This window comes from Topomyia yanbarensis, chromosome 2, assembly GCF_030247195.1.
Source record: "Topomyia yanbarensis strain Yona2022 chromosome 2, ASM3024719v1, whole genome shotgun sequence".
NCBI classification, from domain to species: Eukaryota; Metazoa; Arthropoda; class Insecta; order Diptera; family Culicidae; genus Topomyia; species Topomyia yanbarensis.
Window position 1 is genome coordinate 320,096,791 of NC_080671.1, and position 27,764 is coordinate 320,124,554.

Below are 27,764 nucleotides of genomic sequence, written 5' to 3' on the forward strand. Positions count from 1 at the left end.
TTTTTTGTTTATGATTTTTCGCATTAACAATATTCGAAGGTATTTTTTATCATTACAAAACATACAACTTTTTTGAAGAGACTAAATAGCTGTATATGCTGTGTAAAGACTTATGGCTGATTTTGATTTTATTTTATCCGGTTTTCGAACCCGTGTAACTTTATTATCGGCAAAAATTGTAATTAGACTATCAATTATTCTATTAGGACTGGGTTTCCCCTACAAAACGAAGTTAAAACCGTTTGTCCATAATCACCCGTTCAGAACCCTGTTGAAAGCTTTACATCTGGCCGTTTTGAAATCGAGCGTATAGCTCACTGAACGAGTAGGCGCTGGTGTTCAAAGACGCTTTCGCATGTTTTTCTGAGTGGCTCGCACCAGGGATGCCAACGGTACCGATAAACTACATTTTTTCAGTATATTTACATTTGCACAAGCCGTACAGCCCGCTACAGCGACGCATCACTACAGCTCTTGCCAGAACGGTAGCCTAACCGAGTACATTTTCCCGTACAGCAGTAGAATACATTTTTGTTTTGCTGCTGTACTCCGACTGCTCGGTGAGAGTGTGGCGTAGTAAAGTTTGTTCTCTCGCTTTGTACATTTTTCTCTGCATAGTCAAAAGGAGAGGTCCGCACACGAAAGCGTTGATGCCGGCCGTGGCGTAAATGAGCCGCATCACTTGTCGTCATTTTTAAATAAAAATATTAAAAAGATTGAAAATATTAAAAAATGTAAAGTAAGGAAAGAGAAGCTGTACCGCTCGCGTCTGGTGGGTGTACTGGGGACAGTAGTTTTTTGTCATGTTACTGCTTTGCACACAGGCAGCCGTACAGCGCTGGGCGTCCTGCACTAGCGAATGACAGCAGCATCGAGAGAAAAATGAGAATGAATTACAGCCGTGGAAAAGGTAGGCATTTTGCATCCTTGGCTCGCACTCTGTGTACTAGTGCGTCTGTTGGTAGGTTAACACCGATATTGAATGAATTTTCTATCGGGTGATGTAAAATTTCATCTCCGTCCGGATTATCGTATGTATGTTAACTTCACGATAAAGAAGAAGATGCACAAAATTTCTGCATTCACCACGATATGAAATATTTGAATATAATTAACCGGTTAATGCAGCAATTATATGGAAAATGTGCATCTTTTACTTCTTCTTCCATATCCTGCAACTAAAACACATCCTAGTTATCTGCAATCTATTCTCTGAATTTTTTTTACGTAAAACACACTACTTTTGATCAGCCGCGTTCAAACTGCTTCCGAAATGTAGAGCCAGGTTTAACTGAAAACACAAAGAATGCGAAGAATAGGGGTTATACACGTTTTGATTTTAACTACCTTCTATCCATTTCTCGGCTTTTCATTAATAACAAATATGACTTTTGATATGCCACACTCAGTCTTTTTCCGAAATGTAGAGTAAGGATTGATTTCAACTGTAGGTAATGCGAACTGGGGAAAAATGAAAGCACACGCAGTGTGCAGCCATTGCAATTGTCCATTCAATTTCCCGAACTTGTTCATATAGGAATCAATACATTTCATCAGTCGCATTCTACCTCTTTTTGAAATGTGGAGTTTGAATTGACTTCACACTTGAGTTATGAGAAGAGTTGGGATAAAACGGATACACACGTTTAATGCGGTCATTCTAACTATATTCAATTGATTACCTGGACTTTTTAGCAAAAAATACTAATTATACTACTGCCACACTAAGGCTTTTTCTAAAAGGTAGAACCAGCACTTGAGTTATGGGAAGAATTGCGGTAAAACGAGTACAAACGTTTCGTGCGTTCATTCTAGCTATCTTCAATCGATTCTCCGAACTTTTCAGCATAAGGATTACTACTTTGGTTCAGCCGTAAGTAGCCTCTTACCGAAATGTGAAACTTAGTTAAACTTCAAATTTGACGAAGAAACGGGGTAAAACGGGTTGAACCGTTTCGTGCGGTCATTATATCTATCTACAACAGCTTCCTTGAACTTTTTTGCATAAGTACCACTACTTTTGACCAGTCGCATTACCTTTGTTTCCGAGATGTTGAGTAAAGTTAAAATAAATTCCAACATTTGGGGAGAATAGGGGTAAAAAGGATTAAAACATTTTGTGCAGACAAGCCTACTACGTTCTATGGAATATCTGGACTTTTTTGCATAAGAAACACTGACTACATTAGCCCACAATCAGCTTTCTTCCATGTAGCAATAAAAATATACACAAACAAATAGGAAAAAAAGGCAAAAGGAACATGTTAGTATATTTCACGGTCCTTTAAATACCTGCAATCAATTGCCCAGGCATTTTTACACAAGAGGTATGCATAACCACGCTTAGCCTCCTATCAAGCTATTGAGTAAAGTCGCGTTTTTGAAGCATTTCTTTTCTCGTACAAACAGTGACTCTTCGAATTATTATGTGTAATATTATTTTCCCACTTACGGTACGGTACGGGTTTACAATAATAAGCAAAGTGCATCAACATGCTGCACATAACTGAAAAGAACTTAGAAGTTCTTTCTAATAAAATCTGTAGGCTATCAAAGTTTTCAGAATGTATAAACTGCATAACAAAAGACAACTAGGAATCCTGGTAAAGTTTAAGAGATACTAAACTGATGCTCAAAACCAGTCGTTAAAAATTGTGTCGATTGTAAATATTCGCGATCTTCATCAACAAAACTAGCGCAATTCAGCCGACATCCTCACTAGGGTAGGTGCTCCTATAGTTGAGATGTACCATTAGTTGCAGTAGATGGTTATGGCCCTAATTGAGGGCAACAACTATTATTTGATTCAAAATTCATCATATTACGCTAAAATCATGTGACAAGAAATGTTTTATTTTTTGAAATTTTCTCACAATTGCAAATATTTCATTTTCTTTAAAAATTGAAATAACTTGCACCAGTATTTAGTGCAGCTAATGTACCAATAGTTGCACGTTCCCTAAGAAATTAATGGGATTTGCCGCAATAGAAATCGAATTTGATACATGTGTTCCTATTGTTTGGTTTGAATTACAGAATTTAGCTAAGAAGCAATATTTATACTTTTCTACTAAAAAGGGGTTGAAAGCTTATGTTTACCATTTTAACATTTCCCGTAGATCTCTTCAACAATATTTTACAAGTTTTCCTTAAGTATTCGACTATTGCACCATCGACCCTAGACAATCTCCAAATGTACTGTTTCACAAAATACATGAAACATTAACCATAATTTATAGCCACTTACCGTCGGCGCTGGTTCTGTCTCCAAGCTGATGGGATATTTCCTCGGCAGGGCGGATAATAAAGTTTTAGCGAAAGAAAGAACTATAAAGAAATTGCAGAGTCCCCGATGCTGGTATAGTTCGGGTGGTAGGATTTAAGCACCTGTAAACCACGCGCAGGCAGCGGCTGCTGACCATGGGGACATTTATTTTATATTTCCAAACCAGCTGGACTGGGGAAATATATATCGGCATCATAAATTATTCCATCGTCTTGCTGCAGCCGGTTCTGCTTACGTCGGTGGTGGTTGTTCGGAGATAATATTGTTTCGAAGAAGAAAAATGGTATCGAAAATTTACTGAATTCAATCTTCGTTTCTGGTAGCAACCATGCAGAAGGGTTGACTTTGACCATTTGGGTAAATATTGGGGGTGGAAGCAGAGCGAAGAAATTCAACGTGAAGATTGGAGGGCACAACTGGTTTACCCCGAAGGATGAGGAAAGGAGTAAAAATTATCATTCAAATCTATTCAGCTAGGCAAACGGTACGAGTGCCACTTTAAATATCACAAGAGACAGCCTGTGGAACTAATGTTTAGGAAGGATCCATAAAATTGAATAATATGATGGCGACACGGGTGTTCAGCCACTTGAAAATCATTCTCCGGTGACGGGTTTGTTCTGTTATGTTTTTCTTAGACAAGAACCTTGTGTTCATGAGTATGCTTGAGTACTTGGACATAGTCAGGCGGCCGTCGCACGTGCAACAAGGGTAAACTCAAACCTGTATTATTATTAGAATAAAGGATTTATTCGTTCTGCCGGATTAGTGGGTGGTTAAAAGGTACGGCGCTGGAAGCCATAGGCAGTTAAAAACTTTGACAAAATTTAAATAGAATTCTCTTGTATTTGCACAGTGGGTCAATAGCGGAGTCCAAATATGAAGGTTACGTAATATTCTCGCTAGTATTTTTCTCGTATTAGGTGACCAATCGAAGATATATTCCGCCGGATTGCAGGCTATTTCAATAAGACATGCATTTTTGACAGATTTTTGAACGGCGTAACCGTATTTTTTGCATAATTTGATCATAGCACTTAACTCGGCTATTTTCGATGACGTAAGGTAGGTTGAGGGGATATGTGGGGTAGTAATCCCTCGCCAAACACCTTTGTTAAAATCAGAAAAAAATGGTTTAAATTTGGTTAACGATTTACAGAGCAATGAGTTGTAAACCTTTCTATATAAGAGGTCAACAGTAAATATTTTGATGCTACAGGTATATAGGAAATTCCTATGTGACCGCGCTAACCAACTTGTAACGCCGGAACCGGACGTCAGATTGGCATGAAACTCAATAGCAACCTATGCCTTTCATTTGATTTTAAGTTTGAGATAGTCGTTTCGGTCAGCACCGGTAACTGATGAGCGAGTATTGGTCACATACATTTACACACATTAGCCGAACTCGACGAAGTGAGTCGAATGGTGTACTAGTTTCGTCGGCATCAATACTGAATACGTCGTTTTTCAGAGTGATTGCATAACTTTTCTATACGGGAAATGGACAAAAAGTTTTATATGGTTAATTCACGTGCAATCGGATTCTTTTATTTATAAGTCCGAAATCAATACTTCTACTCAAATGAAACTCGGTAGTAATCAATGTGAACACTAAATCCTTCATTTAAGACTAAGATTGTGAGAATCGAATCAGCAACATATGAGAAGCAGGTAATTTCGGAACAAGGCCATTTCTTCGGATCTTTCGGAAACCGCAACGTCTCTCAATGTGGTCAGAGGCTTTGATTTGCAATAAGTGATCGGGACCAACAATAAAAATGTTGGTCCCGATTAAATGAGAATAAGTTTAATAAAACAGGTTCGGCCCTTTCGTAGTATCCAATGTGCAATTGTTGGCATTTGCGATGTCCATAAATAGCCGCCCCTCAACTGAATAAAGCGGACAAATGCTTCAAGTATTTAGGCTTTGCACATTTGGCTGGTACTTGCAAAGGTCCGGATTGATCCAGGATGTGCTGGATATGCGGGGAGATATAGGCCATCTTGTGAGAAACTTCACGCAAAGGCCGAAGTGCATGGTTTCCACTCAAGTAGACAGAAACTACCATCAGATGAGTGGCTCCAAATGCCCTGGCTACAACAGGGCAACTATAAGCCAACGGAAATGGAGAAAATCTAGGTAAAATCACTGTGACACAGCACATCAACTATTGTGGCAGTCTACGACAAAAACGATGTATGACGTCACTTTAAATGCAGAGCCGTATCAAGTCCTCCTTGACGATAGGGGGATAGATTGGGAATTTTCAATTTTCAGATTTTCAATTCAGGAAGTAGAAGAACGCTCATACGAAGGCTTCGTGATCGCCAAGATTAACGGCGTCTTCGTATGCAGCAGGTACGCTCCTCCAAGGTGAACGGTGGAGTAGTTCAGCCTAATGCTGGAGCAGTTAACCGAGCAGTTGATCGGCCGAAAGCCAGTAGTCATTGTTTATCATTTCAACGCCTGGGCTGTAGAGTGGGGTAGTAGAGTAACCAACACAAGTGGGGATATCCTGCAGAAAGCTCTAGCGAAGTTAGACGTACGATTGTGCAATGAAGATTCCGTTAGCACATTACGGAGAGTGGTAAGGGAGTCTATCATTGACGTCACATTCTGTAGCCCTTCACCGACGGCGAATGTGGATTGGAAAGTATGCGAGAAGTACACGTATAGCGACCACCAGGCGATTCGCTACCGTGTTGGCCAACGAAACTTTGTTGCAGCACGGAGAAGGATGACCGGCGAGCGAAAGTGGAAGACGGAAGCTTTCAACAAAGACCTCTTCGTTGAGACATTTCGAGCAGAGAGCGGGACCGAGAACGTGGGTGCGGTTGATCTAATAAGAAGAATTGTGACGGCAATAGACGGCGTCCAGCAAATGACTAACAATGAGCTTGTAGAAGCATCGAATTGACTGAAATCAAAGAAAGCCACGGTCCGGATGGAAACGTGGTGATGAAAGCTGCGATCCTGGCATACCCGGACATGATTAGGATGGTGCTGCAGAAGTGTCTAAATGAAGGCAACTTCCTCGAAATGTGGAAGGTACACAAGCTGGTATAACTACCAAAGCCACGGAACCCACCAGGCGATCCGGCCTCGCATAGGCCTGCTGATACACTCGGAAAACTACTGGAAAGAATCATTCTTAACAGTTTGACGAAATGTATGGAGGGCGAGCGCAGGCTGCCCAATATGCAGTTCGGATACCGCAAATGAGCATCGACAGTGGATACAATTCATACAGTGCTCGAGAGTGCGGAGAAGGCTTCTAGACACATGCAAAGAGGAGATCGATACTGCGCTGTCGTTACGATAGATGTGAAGAATGCTATCACCGCACCGCTGCAAAGAATCAAGGTTCCCGACTATGTCGAATCCTGAAGAGGTACTTCCAGAGCATTCTAGGTCCAACCCTTTGAAACGGGATGTACGATGGGGTCTTGACCCTGCGGGTGCCCAGGAAAGTGAATATCGTGGGTTTCGCGGACGACGTGTCACTAACGGTGATGGGTGAGAAATGGAGGTGTCTATGACGGAGATAATAGACGCAATCGACAACTGGATGCATGGGGCCCAGTAGCAGACAGCTCACCACAAGACGGAGATGTTGTTGGTCAGTTACTGCAAAACGATTCAGCGAATGCAGATCGACATCGGAGGACATGCGATTGCTTCGCAGCGGACATTGAAGAAATTGGGAGTGCTAATCGACGACCGGTTGAGCTTCAACAACCACGTTGACTACGCCTGAGTCGCTGAAGGTAACGAACGCAATATTGAGGACCATGCCACACGTGGGCGGCTGGGGAACAGCACGAGACGTCTGTTATCTATTGTTTTTACTGTCTTGTTAGACGATGTGTCCAAGCTAGTACCCAAATTAGCACTAGTAAGAAACAAACAAATTTCCAAGTCAGTTGTTTAGACGTTCACATATGTTGTGTGAGCTGTGTGGATTTTTTCGTGTCTAACTAGTGCTAATTAGCGTACTAGTTTAGATACATCGTCTAACTAGACACCTAGTTGGTGCTAGTTACTGACGAGATGAATTGGAAACACAAAAAAAATTAAACTTAATTTACATAAAATAAAAAATCAACCTAAATGAAAAAGAATATTTTTTTCTATCTCAAAATTAAATTAAATTAATCGAATAAATGATTAAACACGATTGCATAACACTAATTGTTATTTACATAGCTGAAAACTGGTATTTAAACTGGTATTGTCATGAGTCACGCTAACGGCAGCGGTACACTGGGGTACAAATCTACCCCACGCTAACTTTGACTCCTGCTTCCCTGAAGGCCAAAACCAAACTGTCTGCACCACCTTTTCTTAGCCTTACTATGAACTCTAAATTATGGTTAGGGTCCCTGGTCGGCAAATACCGAATTCTCGCTTTCACACGGCTCCAAAGATGGCGTGGGGTATATTTATACCGCAGTACAACGTTCTAGGGTTAATAAGATGAAGCGATTTGAATTAGTTGAGACATGAAGAATGTAATTGCTCCCTCTAAACAAGGTGCGCGTCAAAACTGTATTGATTACGTAGACGCTACCATTTGTCATAGAAACTGTCACACATACGAGCACAGAGGCAGTTTTAGCTTTAACGCATGATTTCTATATAAGGACTTTGTTAACTACCTACGTCAATTGCCTTAATACATGACGGCGCCGGTGGTTGATTGGTAAGCGTGACCGCCACTCATTCCAGTTGGCCTGGGTTCAATTCCAGCCGAGGTCGTTGAGATTTTTCTGAGGTGAAAAAATATGTGGTCACGTCTTCCTTCGGAAGGGAAGTAAAGCCGTTGGTCCCCGGTCCATGAAATTGGTGGATCGATATTTAGTCCAGGTAGTGGAATCACCTCTCTGGCGTCGGTAAAGAAGAAGTATATCCAACAACTATACTCTACTAACAAAAATATCATCACTTCTGCGATACTTGTGGAGTGCGCAGCAGTATATACGGCCACTAGCAAAAGCAAGTATCGGACTAACAATTCCTTCCCTTTCCTTCCGCGATCTACGTTCGGGCCTGGCCGGTGCCGGTATTGATCAGAAAACTTTAGGATTACCAGGAGTTGCACATTGAAAGATGTTTCGCTAATCCCAAGCATAATTATGTACTGATTCCCTGTGCAACTTCAGCTAGTCCCGATCGATAACGGAGTAGCAGCCAGGGGTGGTCGTACAAGCTCAAGCTACAAGCTACCTACATCAATCACATTAATACAATATGAAACACGGAGCAGTTTATTAGTTGCTATCCTAATACTTCTATCAGGTCTTCTTTGAGAGATTTGGGAATAAGTTCTTTGTTTTTATACAGCCTTTACAATGCAATGAAAAAAACTATTATCAAAATAGGCCTTTTCAACCTATCTGCCTATCGTTCCCAAAATGGTGTACCGTTCTTATCACCACATCTCGTATTGGGTCATTTATTTTGTGTCGGAAATTGCCAGCTCGGAATATTGATGCATCGACTATTCCCGCAGCATGTGAACCATAACATTGATTTATTCGCATTATTCCGGGGTAGAATTTAACGGCAATTTGTATGCAAATAGGTCTCGAGTTGAACGGGAATGCTTTCGGGATTCCTTAGCAGTTTTCTCTTATGTCATGACAAGTGTTCTTTTTTATGTGTGTTTGCTGTGTGATTTTGAAATGCCCTTTAATCTGTGATTGGGTTTCGCTTTGTAACATGCTTTTTGTTTTGTTTTGTATTTTCAGAACCTTAAAAATCAAATCATGACTACGAACGTGTGGGTAGAACAGGTAAGTGTCAGATTGATCGTTGTTCAATATTTATTTATTTTTGTGAAGCGAGAAAAATTTCACAGTGAGTCACGTACAAAATACTCTCCTCTTAATTTACCCTCTTATGACGGAAGTCTTCCGTTTAATTCCACTATAATCATATTGAAATTAAACGAAGCACATATGTAACTCAGTCGCTCAAAAAGTTTTGCTTTTTAAAAATTTTGATCTCGTCTTCTTAATCGTAAACAATTAATCTAAATATATTCCTGTAGTTCATACTGGTTATAGCAGTATTACTACCACGAGCAAAGCTATACAATGAATTTTACTGCTATTTATAGATAAGCCTAGTGGAAGGAGGAAAACCGCAACTGAACTTTGTGGAGTCATTATTTTGCTTAGGGCGGCATTACAAATAGTTCTCCCACAATCATGGGCCACTAAAAATTCTATTATTTTTACTTCTGCTGCTGTTTCCGTTAAAATAAAATTTATTCATTGGTTAAATCATTTTTTTTTCCTAGATACACTTATTATATAGTATTGAACAGAAATTCGCGCAAAGATCATTTCAAATTAGAGCAGTGGCTTAGCAAGATTTTTTTTTTGGTGGAGGGCTTATGTAGGGGCTATTTGGGCGTACCTAAGAAAATAGCCCTTTTAGGTGGATAGATGTGAATGAATTAGTCGGTTAAAGGTCTTATTTATTAGTTTCAAACCTCAGCTACATTTTGGTGCCATAAAAGTCCATTGCACCACTCCATTACAGCGTAAGGCGACAATTCCAAAACGTTTTTCGTTATTTTACAATGTAAACTCGGACCTCCCTACGGGACAATTCAGCCTGTCAATCTTGGTTTATTTTTTTTCAATGGAATTATGTTTATCTATGAAATAATTAATAGATAAACTCCTTAAGAAGAAAAAAAAATTGCTTTACAGAAACTCAATCTGGGTAGTCACAACTGTCGATTAGCGCATCATGTATTTTCTTTGCTGTGACCTGTGCAATGTATGTGTAACCGCAAGCCGCTGAACGGTGGTTGATGGAATAGGGGATCCGAATAGCCCCGTACGCTCATTACGCACAAAACTGGTGAACGTTTTGAAAATATTACCCAAACAAAAATCATTCCATAAAATAGGATACTCAAACTTTTCAAAACACTTACCTGTTATTTCTTCATTTTTATTTGTTGCTTTAATTGCGGTTTTACCATCAGTTATTTTGGTTTTGGGGATGGCAAAAAATGAAACACGTATCTCCTTTCTAACGAACAAAGAATTAGATTTAGCTGTAAAAATTAATGTTTTAGAATAACGGTTTAACGAATATGTACGACAATAGGATTTATCCCCACTGTCTTAATAGTCTCGGTTCCTCTATAAACGTTTTTTTATCACGAAAATTGTTCTATAAGGAGGAGCTGCGTCAAGTGGAAGTTCACCTCTCCATGCTTTCTATTGAATAACGCGAACAGGTTTAGGATGAGCCGGTACGTCCACATTTTTTTCTCCGTATTATCACATTCCTGAGTAACCTCTCCATCGAATCTATTAACACCACGTTTCTGACGTTTCTCGGATTGTAGCACTCGATATCCTTCCCCTGGGTGATGCTGATGGCGATCATTCCGACGATAACGCATACTGCCTTCGACGATTATGATCTGTTTGCACTCGCGACTCGCACGGCCATCAGCTGGAACGCCTTGCTCAGCTCTTCGCGGTTGCGCGGTATCCCAATATCAATAAAGAGACACTAACTAGCAGACGCCTCATGCTGCTTCAAGGACCGTCGATGTTTGGCAGGATCCTCGCTTTTCCGTTCGTTATCTTCGCCGCGGGCGTAGTCGACGTGGTTGTTGAAGCTCAACCGGTCGTCGATTAGTTTTCCGAGTTTTCCGGGTGTATTTTACAGATTTATAGGTATATGGAAGGCTGGATCGTTCGGTGATTTCGCTGGCTTTCGCAGCAACACCATCTTCTGTTCCTTCCATATATCGGATAAGTTGTCAACATATAAACACTTCTGTAGTACCACCATGAACATGTCCTACAGTTTTCAGAGCCACGTTTAGTATTTCTTCCGGACGAGGTTTTAGTCGCATCGATGCTTCCCTTAGCTCGTCGTTAGTCACTTACCAATCGTTCGTGTTTGCTCCTTGTTCTTCACCGTACGCTGTCGGTGTCCAGGTATTTGTATCGCGCTTCGGGAAGAGATACTCAACGAATATCTGTAACTTTCCAGGGCATTGGCGTCGACGGTCTCTTCATCTTCGCCATCACCACTCAATACGCTTCACCCCAAGGATTAACGTCTACTTCTTGGCACAGCTTATTAAAACGCGCTCCTTGCTTCCAGAAACGCAACCTTGCGCTGCTCTCTCCTGCGGCGATCCTGCTGTCTTAGCTTACCTTCTGGTTCTGAGATGAGCAGCGCTTAGCATACAGAGTGTCTCGTTCCACCAGTCTGAGCTTTCGCGGCATTGTGGTGTCACGAGCCGTCACGTGTCGCTGTCCGGCCGAAGTGCCTCAGCGAAGAGGTCTTTCTTAAAGGCTTACGTTTTCCACTTTTGCTCGCCGGCCGTCCTTCTCTGTGTTGTAGCAGGGTTCCGTTGGCCGATGTGGTAGCAAATCACCTGGTGGTGCTATGAGTACACTTCTCACACACTCTCTAGTCCACATTCACCGTCAGTGAATGTGGACTAGAGAGTGTGACGATTCCTATTAGCTCTGAACTCCACTAGGATATTACCCAGCGGTAAGTTACCGCAAGCTATTTAGTTCTGGTTTCTGTCAGCCGTTTAGCTACCGTTTTCGTGAACTATTCAGCTTTCGTCTCAGCGATCCATTCAGCTCCAATTAGCTCTGGTTTCCGTGAGCTATTTAGTTCCCAGCTTTGTCGTGATCTCTTCGGGACTCAGGTGAACTCAGCTCAGTTCGACTGAGAGTTTCCCGGCAGCGGAATTTCCGCCAAAACTGATACCCATTTCTTGAGCCATTTAGCTCCCAGGCGGTGAAACTACACTACTTAGACTGAGAGTTCTCTGGCGACGTAATTTCTCTCGGTACCGATGTCCGTTTTGTACACCAATTAGCTCCCAGTTTTTTCACGATGCAAAAGAGCCATTTAACTCCCCGCTTCGTCGCGATCTACCCGATGTAGTCCACAGCGGTAGACCTAGCCTCCACAACGAGCTAACCGGTAGGTGCCAAGGTCTGTCGCCAATTCTCACTACAAGGAAAAATTTCCTCAGAAGATAACTTTTGCAAAAGAAACCTAGAGAATTGCATTTAACATGTTAGGCACATTTTTGTCGAACAAAGTCCATTTTAAAAAATTTCACCACAATATTTCGATGCTGGAAGGGGTGTGCCCAAAGCTTTCTTTATACGAAGACTTTTAGACTTGCAGTTGGTTCTGATAGCATGAAGTTCAAAGTTACTTTGTACTCGTTCAGGACATGAGGCAGACTCAGGTGATTCGCATTTCAAATGCCAAAATATCCTGACCCATGAGGTAGAAGACAAAAAGTTGAAGTCGCCGAGAAACTCTAAGCTTGCTTATATGACCCTATTCCACGCTTTTTTAAACTTTTTTCCTTCAACTCCTTGCTCTATCTTGGGTACTATGGCTCTTAATATTGGAAAATATACTTCACCTTCCAGTCCCTTGCTAAGACTTTTAGAATTTGTATTTATCTCCGGATGAATTATTTCGCTTTTCAAAGATTGAATTGTTACAACAAGTACGATTGTATGAATTGGTTTAATTAGACAATAAAATTAATGTTGAATGTCTCAGCGATCTGTTTCTTGATTGAATCTTATCGTTTGACTAGAGCTGAGAATAGATGTAAACAATCAATTGCTAATTTTACTCAATCTTAATCGTTAGTGCTCGTGGTAACGATTTCTTTAGTGGTGGACTCAAGTTATCCGGTGAGCTTGACGTGGGTTTACTGTGTGAAGAACTTTACGCTACTACGCTACTACCATTCGTTTGCCACTCACCCGTGATCCGCTAGTCAACCTTGGCGAATCCAGAGCTATCGCCGAAGGTCGTTCCCTGAGCTTTGAGAAACGACTAGAGCGTTATACACCCACCAAGGATGCATACTGCAAGTTCATGGACGAATTCGCACGAATGGCGCACATGAAGAAGCTCGTCGATCCAGTAGACGATGTGAACCCACACTGCTATCTCCCGCACCATCCTGTGTTCATGGAATTCAGTACAACCACGAAGGTCCGAGTTAGGATTTTCCATCAACGATAAGCAGCTCGTTGGACCTGTCGTCCAGAAGGACCTGTTGTCTATCGTCATGAGGTTCCGCACACACCCGATCGCCATCATAGCCGACATCGAGAAGATGTACCGACAGATTCAGCTGCTTCTCAAGGACCGACCGCTTCAACGCATTCTCTAGTGTTCCAACCGCGATGATCGGCTCATAGCGTACGAGCTCCAAGCCGTTACGTACGGTTTTGTATCCGCGCCATTCCTGGCAACTCGCACCCTCCTACAAGTTGCACCGGACGAAGGCGACAAGTACCCCGCTTCCGTAGATGCTGTGAAGCAGGATTTTTACGTCGATGACTTTTTATCTACCATGCTTTCGTCAGCTGGCCTCCCATTAAAGAAGTGGGCATCCAATTCCTCAGCAGTCCTTGCGCAAGTCCCGCAAGAAGATCTCGCTCTACTGCCACTGCATGATCTCCAGGACGAACAATCCGTATCTACCCTAGGACTCGTGTGGGAGCCTATGTCCGATACGATGCGTTTCAAGGTCCAGTTGCTTCTACCAGCACCCATTGTGACCAAAAGATAAGTCATGTCCTACATTACGCAGATCTTCGACCCACTAGAACTAGTTAGCCCGACAATCACCGTAGCGAAGCTGTTCATGCAGCGTCTGGGCATTGAAGACCGACGCAGGAGATTCCTACGAGTGGGATCGTCCGCTACCTCCGCATCTCCAAGGCGAATGGAAGGAGTTCCATGGTACGCTAGACGCAATCTCCACAATCCGCATTCCCTGATTCATGTCGCAGGTCAAGATTGAAACCATATGGTGCATGCTGCTACGTCCGGTCAGGATCCGCTGCAGAAATTCGTGTTTAGTTGCTAACGTCAAAATCCAAGGTCGCACCGTTAGCCAATCGATTGCGTGCCTAGAGTTGTGTGCCGCCGTGTTGACAGCTAGCCTATACTAGAAGGTGATGAAGTTCCTTAAGACATCGTGCGAAGTGTTCTCGTGACAAACCGAGTGTCCAAAATTCAATCCACTACCGGATCTTTCTCCTGGCAGCACGTTCCCGGAGATTCCAACCCTGCAGACCTTATATCCCGAGGTGATAATCCGACCGATGTCGTGAACCTGGAGTTTTGGTGGATAGGACCGCAATGGCTATCGGTTTCACCACACCACTTGCCACGCACTGTGTTGCCAGCGTGCGATTTATCCACAATACCAGAGAGCAAAGGCAACGTTGCCATGACGTCGGTAGCGGTTGCCGAACCGTCTTTCTCCGCTCGCCTTTTCAGTCGCTACTCTAGCTTGACGAAACTACGACGTTCCATAGCGTATTGGATGCGATATTTCCGTTCTATACGAGCTGCCGTCCAGAAGACCAAACCAGAGCCGTTTGAGTCTCTTTCCACATCTGCTCTACGCGAGGCTGATCCAGCATTGTGCCGTATTGCCCAACGGGAGATGTTCTTCAAGGAGCTGTCCAAAATATCCCAACGTAATCTCCTTCCAGCATCGTAGAAATGGCTGAAGCGAGTGATGTACAAAAACGGCGTTATTCGAGTCGGTGGGAGACTCAAGCAAGCCGAAGTTTCGTAAGAAGTGAAGCACCCAATAATGCTGCTTGCGAAGCATCCGCTATCCGTGTTGCTGTCAGAGCACTACCACTACAATCAACTGCACGCAGGACCACAGCCAATTACGTTTTTACGTTACGAAAACAGGATCATGAACATAAATCATGTTATAATAGGGCATTGCAAAAAAAAAATTTTTTTTGACTTCCCAAAGCCCCCCCCCCTCTGATATTGTGACAAATGTCAAAGTAAGCTCAGATGCCAAATTTCACATCATTTGGACAATTCTAGACTTCGCTTGAAATTTTTGAAATTGGTACAATGGGAAAATATGGAGGCAAAATATATTAAATGCTATAACTTTTGAAGTAGCAACCAGAAAACTACAATTTATACCTCTTTTTAAAGAAAATAACCTTAATATTTGAATGAATGGTCCTCTCTATAGAAAAATACGGGAAAGTGGAGAACTAGATCATTTTGGCCCCAAAATCCCCTATTTTTAATATTTTTTCTGCTCCGTGATACAAATCATACATATTTTGCAGTTTTTATATTGTGAAAAAATCTCAGAAACTGAACGGAAACTTTTTGACCTTTGTCCGAATACGAGAAGTTGGGGCCCTTTGTCATTCTTATTAAATTTTATCGTTTTCTCGTGCACATATCTTTCAATCAATTTTCATCAAATGTAACCTGTTGAACGTGAAAAACTCTTAGGAGTAGAATAAAAATAGATTCGTTAAGGATAAAATTCAGAAACATCAATTTTTTTTGACAATAACTCTACAAATCACATTTTTTCATTAAATGTCCTAATACCTCAACTTTCCCTATTTTTCCGGGATGGAATCTTTTCTCATAAGTAGTAAATTAAATAAGAATTTTGTTGTTAAACGGAATTAATATGTCCGATTTTATGATAAAAATGTGAAATCGAGACTATATGTCAGACAGTTTGATGTTACTGAGTTTTTACCGAATCTATTTTCATTTTGTTCCTAAGGATTTTCCATGTTCAACAAGGTACAATTTATTAAAATTGAGTGAAGAATAATAGAGATATATGCACGAGAAAATGAGAAAATTAAATATGAATGATTAAAGGCCCTATAACCCCAACTTTTCGTATTCCGACAAATGTCAAAAAGGTTCAGTTTCATTTCTGATATTTTTCAAATTAGAAAAACTGCAAAATATGTATTTTTTGCATCACGGAGCAGAAAATTTATTGAAAATAGGGGATTTTGGGGTCAAAATGACCCAGTACTCCAATTTCCTGTATTTTTCTAGAAACGGAAATATCTCCATTCAAATACTAAGGTTATTTTCTTTAAAAATAGGTATAAATTGTAATTTGCTGATTGCTACTTCAAAAGTTATAGCATTCAATATATATATATATATATATATATATATATATATATATATATATATATATATATATATATATATATATATATATATATATATATATATATATATATATATATATATATATATATATATATATATATATATATATATATATATATATATATATATATATATATATATATATATATATTTCCTCCATATTTTCCCATAGCACCAATTTCAAAAATTTCAAGCGGAGTGGGCGGGAGTCTAGAATTGTCCAAATTATGTGAAAATTGCCAATGCCCTAGTGTTATAATTATGTTCAATTTCCCTTTAGTAACGTCCGCATAAGGCTTTTATTAGTGAAAATATTTATTTTCGCTTTGTGAACTTCAGTCGAGGTTTCCGCCATGTCATTACCAAATCGATTTTCTGTACGTGAACTGGTTCACAACTTTATGAACATAATTCATAACACCAAAGGACTAATAATGCTATTTATAGAATTAGGAACATTAGTTCACAAAATCAAAACATTCGTGATATTTTCTCGTGAACTATATCTCAAAACTAGAAATTTTATTCATAAAATCATTGAATCCTCGTTAACTAATTCATGATTTCTAATACATTAGTTAGGATGCACTATCCGTGCTCGTGCATAAGTTTATAAAATTATGAAATAATAATCATGTATTCGTGAACTTTTTCATGATTTCTAGTATAATAGTTACGACTGACCATGCGTGCCCGTGAAATAAATCACAAAATTAAAAAAATATATTCATGTATACGTGAACTGGTTTATGAACCCTAGTATAATAGTCACGACTTGCCATTCACGCTCGTGTAATAGTTCACAAAATCATTAAATATTATTCATGTATTCCCCATCCAATATCCGTGTTCGTAAAAGTTTACAAAATCATGAAATATATTTCATGCATTCGTGAACTGGTTCATGATACCTAGTATAATAGTCACGAATTGCTATTTCTGATCGTGAATGATCACGAAATCACGAATAATATTCATGCATTCGTGAACTGGTTTATGATTCCTAGTAAATAGTCACGTCTGATCATTCGTGCTCGATAAATTGTTCACAAATTCATGAAGTATTATTCGTGCATTCGTCAACTACTTCATGATTCTTGGTACATGATTTACGGTCTATTTCATGTGCTTGTAATATTTAGAATATAATCCTAATCATTTCCAATTTCATGCAACATGGTAGTGAAATTTTCACGTGAACTCTTTCACAAAATTTGGGGTACTATTCGTGGAATCATTTTTGTGTTCCAAGCACGTTTTCATGAAATGTCCAGCGGCTAGCGATCAGCAATAGGTACGAGAGTTAATATAAGAAAACTATTAAAACTTGGAACAACGTTATTCATTTGATAAGGTTCAATGTGATGCCTTGACAGAAAACGAAAACTACGTTGAACACCACGTATCGTGTTGCTGATATAGTTCACAGAATATAACTACTGATATCATGAACATGAGTCACATTACTGCACGTACCAAATTCGAAAGTGAGCTCTAGAATAAAATATCACAGTAACGTGAGCAGAAATTACGAAAATCGTAACTAAGATCTTGAAATCATGAACATAAATCACACAACAATAAAGTCAAAAATCGTGGCTAAGGTCTTGAAATCAAAAACATAAATAAACATCAATCTCCACTCATGACTAAAATATCGCGACAATATGGAAAGAAATCACGAAATCATGACGAAGTTCCTGAAATCATGAGCATAAATAAAATTGCGACTAAGATCCTGAGATCATGAACATGAATCATGACTAAAATTTGACGATAACGTGAATAGAAACTATGAAATCCGCGACTAAGATCCAGAAATCATGCACACCAATCCCGCCAGTCTGACAGAAAAATCCGATATCAAATTCATGAATAAAATAGCACAGTAACGTGAGAGAAATCTTGAATAAGCTCCGGAAGCCATGAACATCGTTTGACTGTCGGAAGTGTATTCCTAAAGTATAAACATGAATCATAACAAAAACTAAACATGTTCATGGAACAACAACAGTAACCCAACCAAACATTCGGATGTAACGCCATGTATATATTTGGACGAGCTAGTTTTTTGGAAATACAAATAGGTTCACGAAATTGTGATCTTTTGTTAATGAATTTATGAACGGATTTTTTTCCATATGGTCTGCTGCTTTGTGGACATGGTATATGGACTAATGAAACGTGAAAAGTCACATTTTTCATAAAAATTTATATCAAGACTTTTTCTTATTGCCTCAAAGACTATAGGACATAGCTTTGGGTTTGCACTGAAAATTTTTTTAAGACTTTTTAGAAGCAGAAATGGTATCTTAAACTTTAAAATCATTCAGAAATTTTATGCATTGATCACATTTTTACTCATGTTATATTTTCTATCTATGTAGATCCGTAAAACATAACTCTCTAAATTAACTACACCATTTGCACCATTTATTTTTGAATTACCCGAAACCATCATCAGTGCTCGAACTGAAACAGCTGAACAATAAAATATGCAATAGAGCATTAAATTCAAATAACCGTGATTGTTTCCCTTTGGTCGTTCAGCCCGAGCAGCCATGGTCTACTGTTGACTAATTTATTTCATTTATTGTGTCGAACCAGACCCCGGAACTCCTGTAAAAACCCTTGCAGTTCTATGGTACATGCTATGTGCGTGATTTGTCCCTTACGGCAAAATGTGTTTTTACCCCGTATTTGCCATTTTGCCATGCCATGGCTGAATGAATTGACCTCAAATACAAACCACAATATAGCAACTGATGGTCGTATGAAGTTCGATACAGCGGGAGAGAAAGAAACCGCAAATCGCCAATAACTGTGGGTTCATTTCAGATATAGTCTTGATACGACCACCCGCGGGGCTAAGTAAAAAGCTACAACCGATGAACCACATGTCATGTTGCAGTTTTCGAGCGAAGTCAGTTAATAGAGCTGCCATTGGCAGCATCCATTTCCCAAATCAACTGGACCATGTTTGTCATTTGACGATGTCTGTCGGATTTTAACCGCAAAATTACCTACTATTTTCGAATGATTGGCGTACTAATTAATGAATCTATGATATCGGTATTGACTTCCATGGAAATAAAAGAAAACGGAATTCATTTGAAAGCTATCGTTTTAAATTCAGATAGTATTTTTTAATGGACTACGTGCCTAAACATTCGTCTGTAAGATTTTGTTACTTAAGTCAAAAAAGAATGAAAAACAAACAGAAACAGTCATTTTTTACATTTCTTATAAAAGAAATGTATAGAATTCGCTCAAACTTTCAAGATTTTTTCCGAGGCCCGGAGGGCCGAGTCTTATATACCAATCGACTCAGCTCGACGATTTGGGACAATGTCTGTGTGTGTATGTGTGTGTATGTAACGGACAAATTCTCATTCGCGTTTCTCAGCAATGGCTGAACCGATCTTATCCAAACCAATTTTAAATGAAAGAACTAAAAAACAGTATGAACGCTATTAATTTGTTTTTGATTCTGATGTTTAGTTTCCAAGATACGAATGTTTGAATGCGTAAAAATGGCGTTTTTTGCAGTTTTTTTGAATTATCTGCCGAAATTGACAATATAGATTAACAATTTATATGTTTTTAGACAGCTTTAACGAATACCTTTCGAACAAGCTATCGATTGTTGAAATCGGACTATTATCAAAAGAGATATTTAACATTAAATGCGGACGAAAGATTTTTATCATTTCCCATTGCCAGAAATATGACCAAAACATGTAATCTATTATTAACGCCAAAACGGCTTATTTTAGGTCAATAGTATCTTCGGAGAATATAATGGAGATAATATGCCCTTTCTTTTGGTATTATGCTTTTGCTGATTAATCTTCCTATGAGGGAGATATTTTCACAAATTTTCGTGGAAGTGATTATATCGAAATGATGCCTTCAGCAAATTTGTAGCTCTTACTTTTGCGAATAACTTTACTGAAGACTTCAAATATCTATTTTGAATACTTTAAAAGTTATGGCTTGTTGTTTGTGGATTACTCTTTGTCGCCTATTTATTGTTCAATATAGAAATAATCCATTGAAATAAGCCAAACATTATTTCGACAAATCGAATTTTGTATTTCATTTTTCTATCTACAACCGCTAGAAATAATCACCGAACACTTCCAAGTTGTCTGGAAGGAACTTGATAACTTATCAGTGCAAAAATGTTCATTTGTGCGAACCTTCTGACTGCAAATTTTCTAACCTATAATAATCGGATCGATCTGAAACATATCGGAAAATGAAAAGCGAAATAAATAACTCCAAGCAACGGCATAGCCCAGAGAAGGTTTTGGGGTTTAACACCATACAACGCCAACCAACCCCCCCCCCCACCACACTAAAAAAAATATTGGATTGAAGTTGAAAATTTATTGATGCAGACTGATTTAATTCAATATTACCATAACAATTATCTAATCCGTAGATTGATATCCTGTTGTTGTAAACATCATGAGGACTTTTAATAAATTGTCGGAATGGGGTCCTGATATGTAACTGATCTATTGGTCTTGATTTCACAGTTGTCTAATAGCATCAATATCAAATTCCTGCCTGAAAACATTCCAATAGAAAATTACAGAGTTCTGTAATCAATCATAGTCGTCAGATTTATTTTCAAATTGATCTCGTTTTTGTAGAGATGTACTGTAATAAGGGTCTTTATTTAATTGGAAGAGAAGTTAAAATTGATTTAATGTCTATGAAACATAGAACTGCTCACCAAAAAAATGCATAACTTTCAACATTTGCTAAAAATGTTCTTGCCTTTCTCATTCACTCTAAAATTCGTCAATCTAATCCCGACCCGGAGGGCCGAGTGTCATATGCCAATCGACTGAGTTCGTCGAGATCGGAAAATGTCTGTGTGTGTATGTATGTGTGTATGTGGAAAAAATGTGACCTCTGTTTCTCAGAGATGGCTGGACCGATTTGCACAAAGTTAGTCTCAAATGAAAGGTACAACCTTCCCATCGGCTGCTATTGAATTTTTTATTGATTGGACTTCCGGTTCCGGAGTTACGAGTTGAAAAGTGCAATCACACAGCAAATTCCCATATAAACTGAAATGAAAAATTTTCAAAATCAAATTTGTATTTTTGATGCCAAATGACTTTAAAATGCATGAAACATTGAGATGTTTGACAAAAAATGACTTTTTTTGGACTTTGGTACATTTTTGTCTTTCTCATATAGAAAGGTTATGCAATCACTTTAAATATCATATCGGCCCGGAGGGAGTATGCAGTGAGGGGTTGCTACTTTAAAATTAAAACTAGTTTAAAATTTCTTAACAAGTTGAAAATTGTCGGCAGGATCTGGACCTCCCGGACCTTTCTCCATGATCCGCCGCTGGTTTCAAGCGATGTTTCAGTATCACATAGTATCTCAAGATCGTGGCTGTCGATCCATTGTATGTATGTGCAAATCGTACTGAACATGTAATATTCATTTCCACCATTGTATTGAACATAACCAGCCATGGAATCGTAGTCTGTACAAATGAGAAAAGCACAATTGCACCACTAGGTGGATTAACACAGGTTTTTATTTTGGGAATGCGTCGAGTTGAGACGAAAACGCAATATGATTAATAACGAGGATAACACTTTCCGAATGTAGAGAGAAATTTATGAAAAATGACGATTTCCATTCGACTCTAGCAGGTCCTGATCGATTTTGATGAGTAAGAAATGTCTCATCACACTGTTAGGTGGATTAAAAGCGTTTTTCATTCAAAATGTACTTCGCTTGTCGTGGAACTCAATTTAAATGACCGTAGCAGATCACGTCTTGCCATTTATCCTCGTAATCCCATTGACTAATGGAGGTAGATCTATTAGAGGATGTATTTCTTTCGACGGCTTACGGAACTTGTTTTAATTTTCTTTTTTCACACTTTCAGGAATGGAACGATTATAAGCTCAAATGGAACCCAGATGACTACGGTGGAGTGGACCAGCTCCATGTGCCATCGGAGCACATTTGGCTGCCAGATATTGTGTTATATAATAAGTGAGTATCGCATTGTTTGTTGAATATCACGGTTTATTCTGAATGTAGAGAACTGCTGCTAGTGACGAGTTGATTTGAGAAGGAAGAACAATGACAACTTTTTTTTTTTATAAACGATATTCAGATTTCAGATGCAACAAAGGACAGAAAGGAATGTGGCGTTTTGTGTTAGTGGTGACTAGTTGACATAGCCGATGGTTTATTTTGCTGGTGAAAAGGCTCTTATCTTACATACAACATTGGCGATGTTAAAACTGCATGGTTTTATATTTACATTCTGTCATAAACACACAAATGTATGAAAAGCAAAATGCGAAACTTGGATTCTACAGTATCAATCCCACCAAGATTTGTCCATTTATGTTGTCTTCGATTGATATGATTTTTTTTTGTTTGATCTTTACGGAAGACTAAGTATTATCCATAGGCATTCAGACCATTTCGGAGCAAAAGTAATTTTGGTAACGGGGTAAAAATACTATTTAAAATCTGATATTCTAAATGTAAAGTATATTGTTGTGAAGTATTTATCTTTAAACATATTTTGAAAATTCTTACTAAACATGACTCTTATTATTTACTATAATTCTTCTGAACATGCCATTAAGTTAAACCTAACCGTTATTTCATAAAAATGTATAGTTCATGGAAATCGAGTACTGATACACAACCATGCACTGCTAAGCCCCATGACTAACTAACTCAGATATCACTTCACTAAAAGTTTAATAACTTCTTCCAACAAAAACGGATTGACTAGCAGCTTTCGACAAAATTGTAGAAAAATAAATTATAGTTCTTATTTTCACCTACAGTGATAATACGATGTATATAGTGCCACCTAGTGATGAAAGTGTGAACTAGTGGGTTTTCTCCATGCACATTGTCGAAAAATCCCATAAAAACTTTACGCACGTTGTTCCGGTAGCTAGACTTGTCCGATTTGCGTCAAATTTGGAGCAAGTACTCCTGGTGGGACTAGGAATCGACTCAGGGGTGGGCCGATTGAGTTTTCAAAAATTTATTATTTTTCTGGACAGTTTAATATTCATATATGTTATTTTAATGCCGGGAATGCCACCCAGTTAAGTTCAGCCGGAAAATCAGTCCGAATGCTGGCTGGTTCTAACTCGTATTCCGGCTCCAGTGACACAACGGATTCTAGTTAGAATCGGTTGTACCAGCCAGAATTCCGGCTCATTTTCGGTTGATCTTTACAGGGCAGCTTTGGGATTATACTATTGGAAATGCATTTATATTGCATTGGTATGAAGTTATATGGAAAATATCCATTCCAAAGTCCTGAAATATCCACAAATTACATCTGGGAAAAAAAGTTCCCCAAAGTCTCCCTTAACTGTTGACGGGGGATTCAAGCATAATATATCCACTAACCTGTAGCAAAGATTTCATTTGCCCGAATTTGCCCTAAGCTGGGAACGCTTCACTTGAAGTTTTTATGGCAGTCTTAACTAGTAGACTAGAGAAGGGTAATTCAGCACATGTTTCGTTTAAGTGCTCCGTAATCTATAACTACATGAGCGAGAATTACTCTTAAAGTATATTCATTGTAAAGATAGTTGATCTGACTACATTTTTGCCACACAACTTTACTATGTAGCAACAATTGGCACTGAGTTGTTCTGAAACCCCGAAGGTGATCAATGTGACCAATTAATACAGTAGTATTCCGCTTTTGGCTACAACATTTTTTCTTTCTGTTGTCAAAACTGGAATCGTGCCAAAAATGGAACCTAATTTTTAAAGTCATCTTTCAATCCGGGACCCGACGGGTTCCCCTCCGTTATCCTGAAAAGGCACATTGAAGCTTTGATTACTCCGCTTCTTCATATTTTTCGAGCATCTATTGCTAGAGGAGTTTTCCCGTCTTGCTGGAAATACGCGAACATGTTCCCAGTCCACAAGAAGGGTGATAAGCGAGACGTCAATAATTACCGTGGAATAACTTCATTGAGTGCAGTTTCGAAGTTTTTCGAGCTGGTGATTATGGAACCTCTTCAGGCTCATTGTAAGCAGTACCCAAGTGACGATCAACGCGGCTTCACGTCCGGGCGGTTAACAGCGTCTAACCAGCTGTGTTTAACATCCTACATAACAGACAGTATGTAACATCGTGCTCAAACCGACGTTGTTTTCACCGACTTATCTGTCGCTTTTGATAAGATAAATCACTATATCGCAATCGCAAAAATGGAGAGATTTGGAATAAATAGTAGTGTTTTGCAGTTGTTTCGATACTACCTCACAGACCGAGAGATAGCAGTTGTCATAGGAGATTGTCAGCCCCCACCTTCATTTCTAAGTCAGGAATACCTCAAGGAAGCCACTTGGGACCGTTGATGTTTCTGCTATACTTCAATGATGTACATCTAGTTCTGAAGACTCCACGATTGACCTTCGCAGATATTCCGCCTAATTAGTTCAATTAAAGATTGCAGATTTCTCCAACAGCAGCTTGATGTATTTGCTGATTGGTGTAACACGAACCGCATGTGCGTTAACCCGAAGAAGTATTCAGTAATATCGTTTTCACGGAAAAAGGATTCGATTCATTTTAACTACCGTCTACTAGAAACAGACATTGAACGCGTCAGTCACGTTAAAGATCTGGGAGTGATTCTGGATCCTCAACTTACGTTTAAACAACACGTCTCCTATGCAGTTGGTAAAGCATCTCGAGCACTGGGATGCATCTTCAGAATAGCCAAAAATTTTACGGATATCTATTGTCTCAACTGTTCTTTATCGCGATCAATTCTAGAATATTGCTCTGAGGTTTGGAGTCCAAACTACAATAATGGCGTTGAGAGAATAGAATCCGTTCAGCGTCGCTTTTTACGTTTCGCGTAGATTGCCGGGGAAAAATCCTTCCCGACTACCTCGCTATGAAAACCGGTGTCATCTAATTCAACCAGAGGCCCTACATGTTCGAAGGAATACTGCAAGAGCCTTGTTCATCGCTGACACTCTGCAAGGTCGTATGGATGCCCCAGCTATTCTGGAATAAATCAACATAAACGTCGCACCTCGAACACTACGCAACAACATTATGTTCAGATTACCATTCCGACGCACTAACCATAGTATGGAGTCATCACTGGTCTGCAACGAATTTTTAACCAGGCAGCTACGGCATTTGATTTCAACGTTTCTCGACAAACTCTGCGTATATATTTTTCCATACTATTTAATAAATTAGCTAACACCACTTGACCTTTTTATTTGTTTTTAATTATTGTATGACTATTGTTTTTGTGTACTTGATTGCTAGAAATTAGATTAGTATTAAGGCCAACATCATTGGGGCTTTGGTATGCCTGTTGATGTATTGAACAAATAAACAATAAAGTTTTTTTTTTTAATTTGTGACTTCAAAAATGTATTTATGGTACATTCCACGCCAGATGTTCAACCAAAATTTCAATTCATTCCAATTTTTTTCTTGCATTCTTTAGCTAAAAAGAATTGAAATGTATTTTTTGTGTTGGGTGAAAATCATATTCTTTACAAGTTACGGGTTTTTGAAGAAAATTGAAGTTTTCAATTAGTGATAACTCGGAAACTATTCGATGTATGGTAAAACTATTAAACAAGGTGGCGTTTTTGCACGACCTTACCGGAAAAATAGCAAATAGATTTTTTTTTAAATTTAGACCAATTTTTTTTTTCGCTTATTTTTTCTTTAAATATTAAGAATCATGCTAAAAAAATTGCGTACAATTCTTGAAGCGGATCACAAAATATTTTGCGAGATATTACAACTATGCATAACATAAAAAACGCAATTTTGCGCTAAACGCACAGTATTCAATTTATTATAATTGAAATATATCGTAAAGTACTTCGAAATTCATTCTGAAATTTTCACACAATCTTCTTAGTGAAATAAAAAATATTCTCGAAAAATATTTTTTTTAGTTCAACTTAGAAAAAAATAATTTAATCCTGACATTTGCAGAATACAGGTATCATTCCACTTCAGATTTATTCCCAAGATTTAAATTTCTTCCAATTTTTTTTCTTGCCGTCTTTGGCTAAAAATAATTTAAACGTATTTTTTTGGCTAAAACTGATGTATTTTTTTGTAGCTATGATTTTTTGAACTCTTTAATTTTATAAAATTTAACATTTTCCAATCACGGATAATTCGGAAACTATGCGATGTATTCGAATAATGCACCGGAAACTCCATTTACGAACCAAACCAAATGTTTGTTCGTTATTTGGAATTTAGCTCTTAAAAAAGTTCGATTCACATTCTTATTAAATTTTTTTGATCGAGCAATATTCTCGATACATCCAAGAATAAGGATATTTTTGGAACGGGCTTGATAAGTAGAAACTGAAAATAGATGTTTTGCGCCATTTTGAAATGCAAGCTGGTGATTTCCGGTTGAGCACTATTCTTGATAATCCTAACAATATGGGTATTTTTGGAACGGGCTTCACAAGTAGATGATGAAAATGGATGTTTTGAGTCATTTTGAAGCTCAAGATAGCGAATTTCAGTTAAGCAATACTTTCGACAACCTTATCAATATGGGTATTTTTTTTAATAGATCTAAATACTGGTCGCAGTGGTTCGTCTCCAACAAAAAAATGGGTACCGTGAAGGCACATAATTCCGTGCATCTAAGGCGTAAGTGCACCTAAATTCATTCTGAAAAATCAATCAAAATTCATAGAGTTATGCAATTGGTCCCACTGGCTTGTCATTTTATCATGTTTCTATGAAAAATTATAATAACAGGAGAATTTAATCAGAATTTTACAAAAACTGCGAAAATGAAAGATGTGTTGTTGTACCAAATTCCGCGCATCATGTATTGCGCTGATTTAAATTCCGCACACAGGTGTTTCAAATTCCGCGCAGCGCATTATTTAACAGGAATCCAACAAATGTGGAAACTTATCTACATCTATTGGATTTTTTATGAATGCATCGTTCAAGAAAACGAAAAACTACCTGAAATAATTCTTACTCAATTTTGGGGTATCGTTTGAATAAGGCAAATTTAGGTAACCGCCGTGAAGATCATTTCCATTTAACCACGGTAAAGAACCTATTCTGTTAGTTGTTTTTTATGTGTACGCATTGTGGATTAATTCACCACATTTAAGCCATTAGTTTTAGATTGGAATGGTTTTTACACTGAGGTTTTCTTTCTATCAGTTAATCGTCAAAAGTTTTTTTTTACTTGCTAGTTTTTATCTGCTCTTCTTTAACTCGCTTTTTCAGCTTCAGTACAGCCATTTTTTTCTTCATAGTAACCTCATCGAAATATTGCTGCTAGGCTAGTCTGAATAAATAACAATTATTCGTTCGTATTGTCTTGGGATTAACGTTTTATGGTTTGTGAAAACTTTTATCAAAAAGGATTTTGGGAT

General features: G+C 38.7%; 1 protein-coding gene across 4 annotated transcripts in view; it reads left to right on the top strand.

Moving 5' to 3' along the window:
- LOC131683743 (acetylcholine receptor subunit alpha-like 1) overlaps nt 1-27,764 on the top strand; it is a 343,079-nt gene that overhangs the window by 261,704 nt on the left and 53,611 nt on the right. For all 4 annotated transcript variants that reach the window (XR_009304555.1, XM_058966001.1, XM_058966000.1 and 1 more), the window contains 2 exons: nt 9,041-9,085; nt 22,246-22,355. Coding sequence is in view for 3 of the 4 variants with exons in the window: in XM_058966001.1 (XP_058821984.1) it covers nt 9,041-9,085; nt 22,246-22,355 (155 nt within the window). In the remaining variant the exon portion in view is untranslated. The remainder of the gene's footprint in view (nt 1-9,040; nt 9,086-22,245; nt 22,356-27,764) is intronic.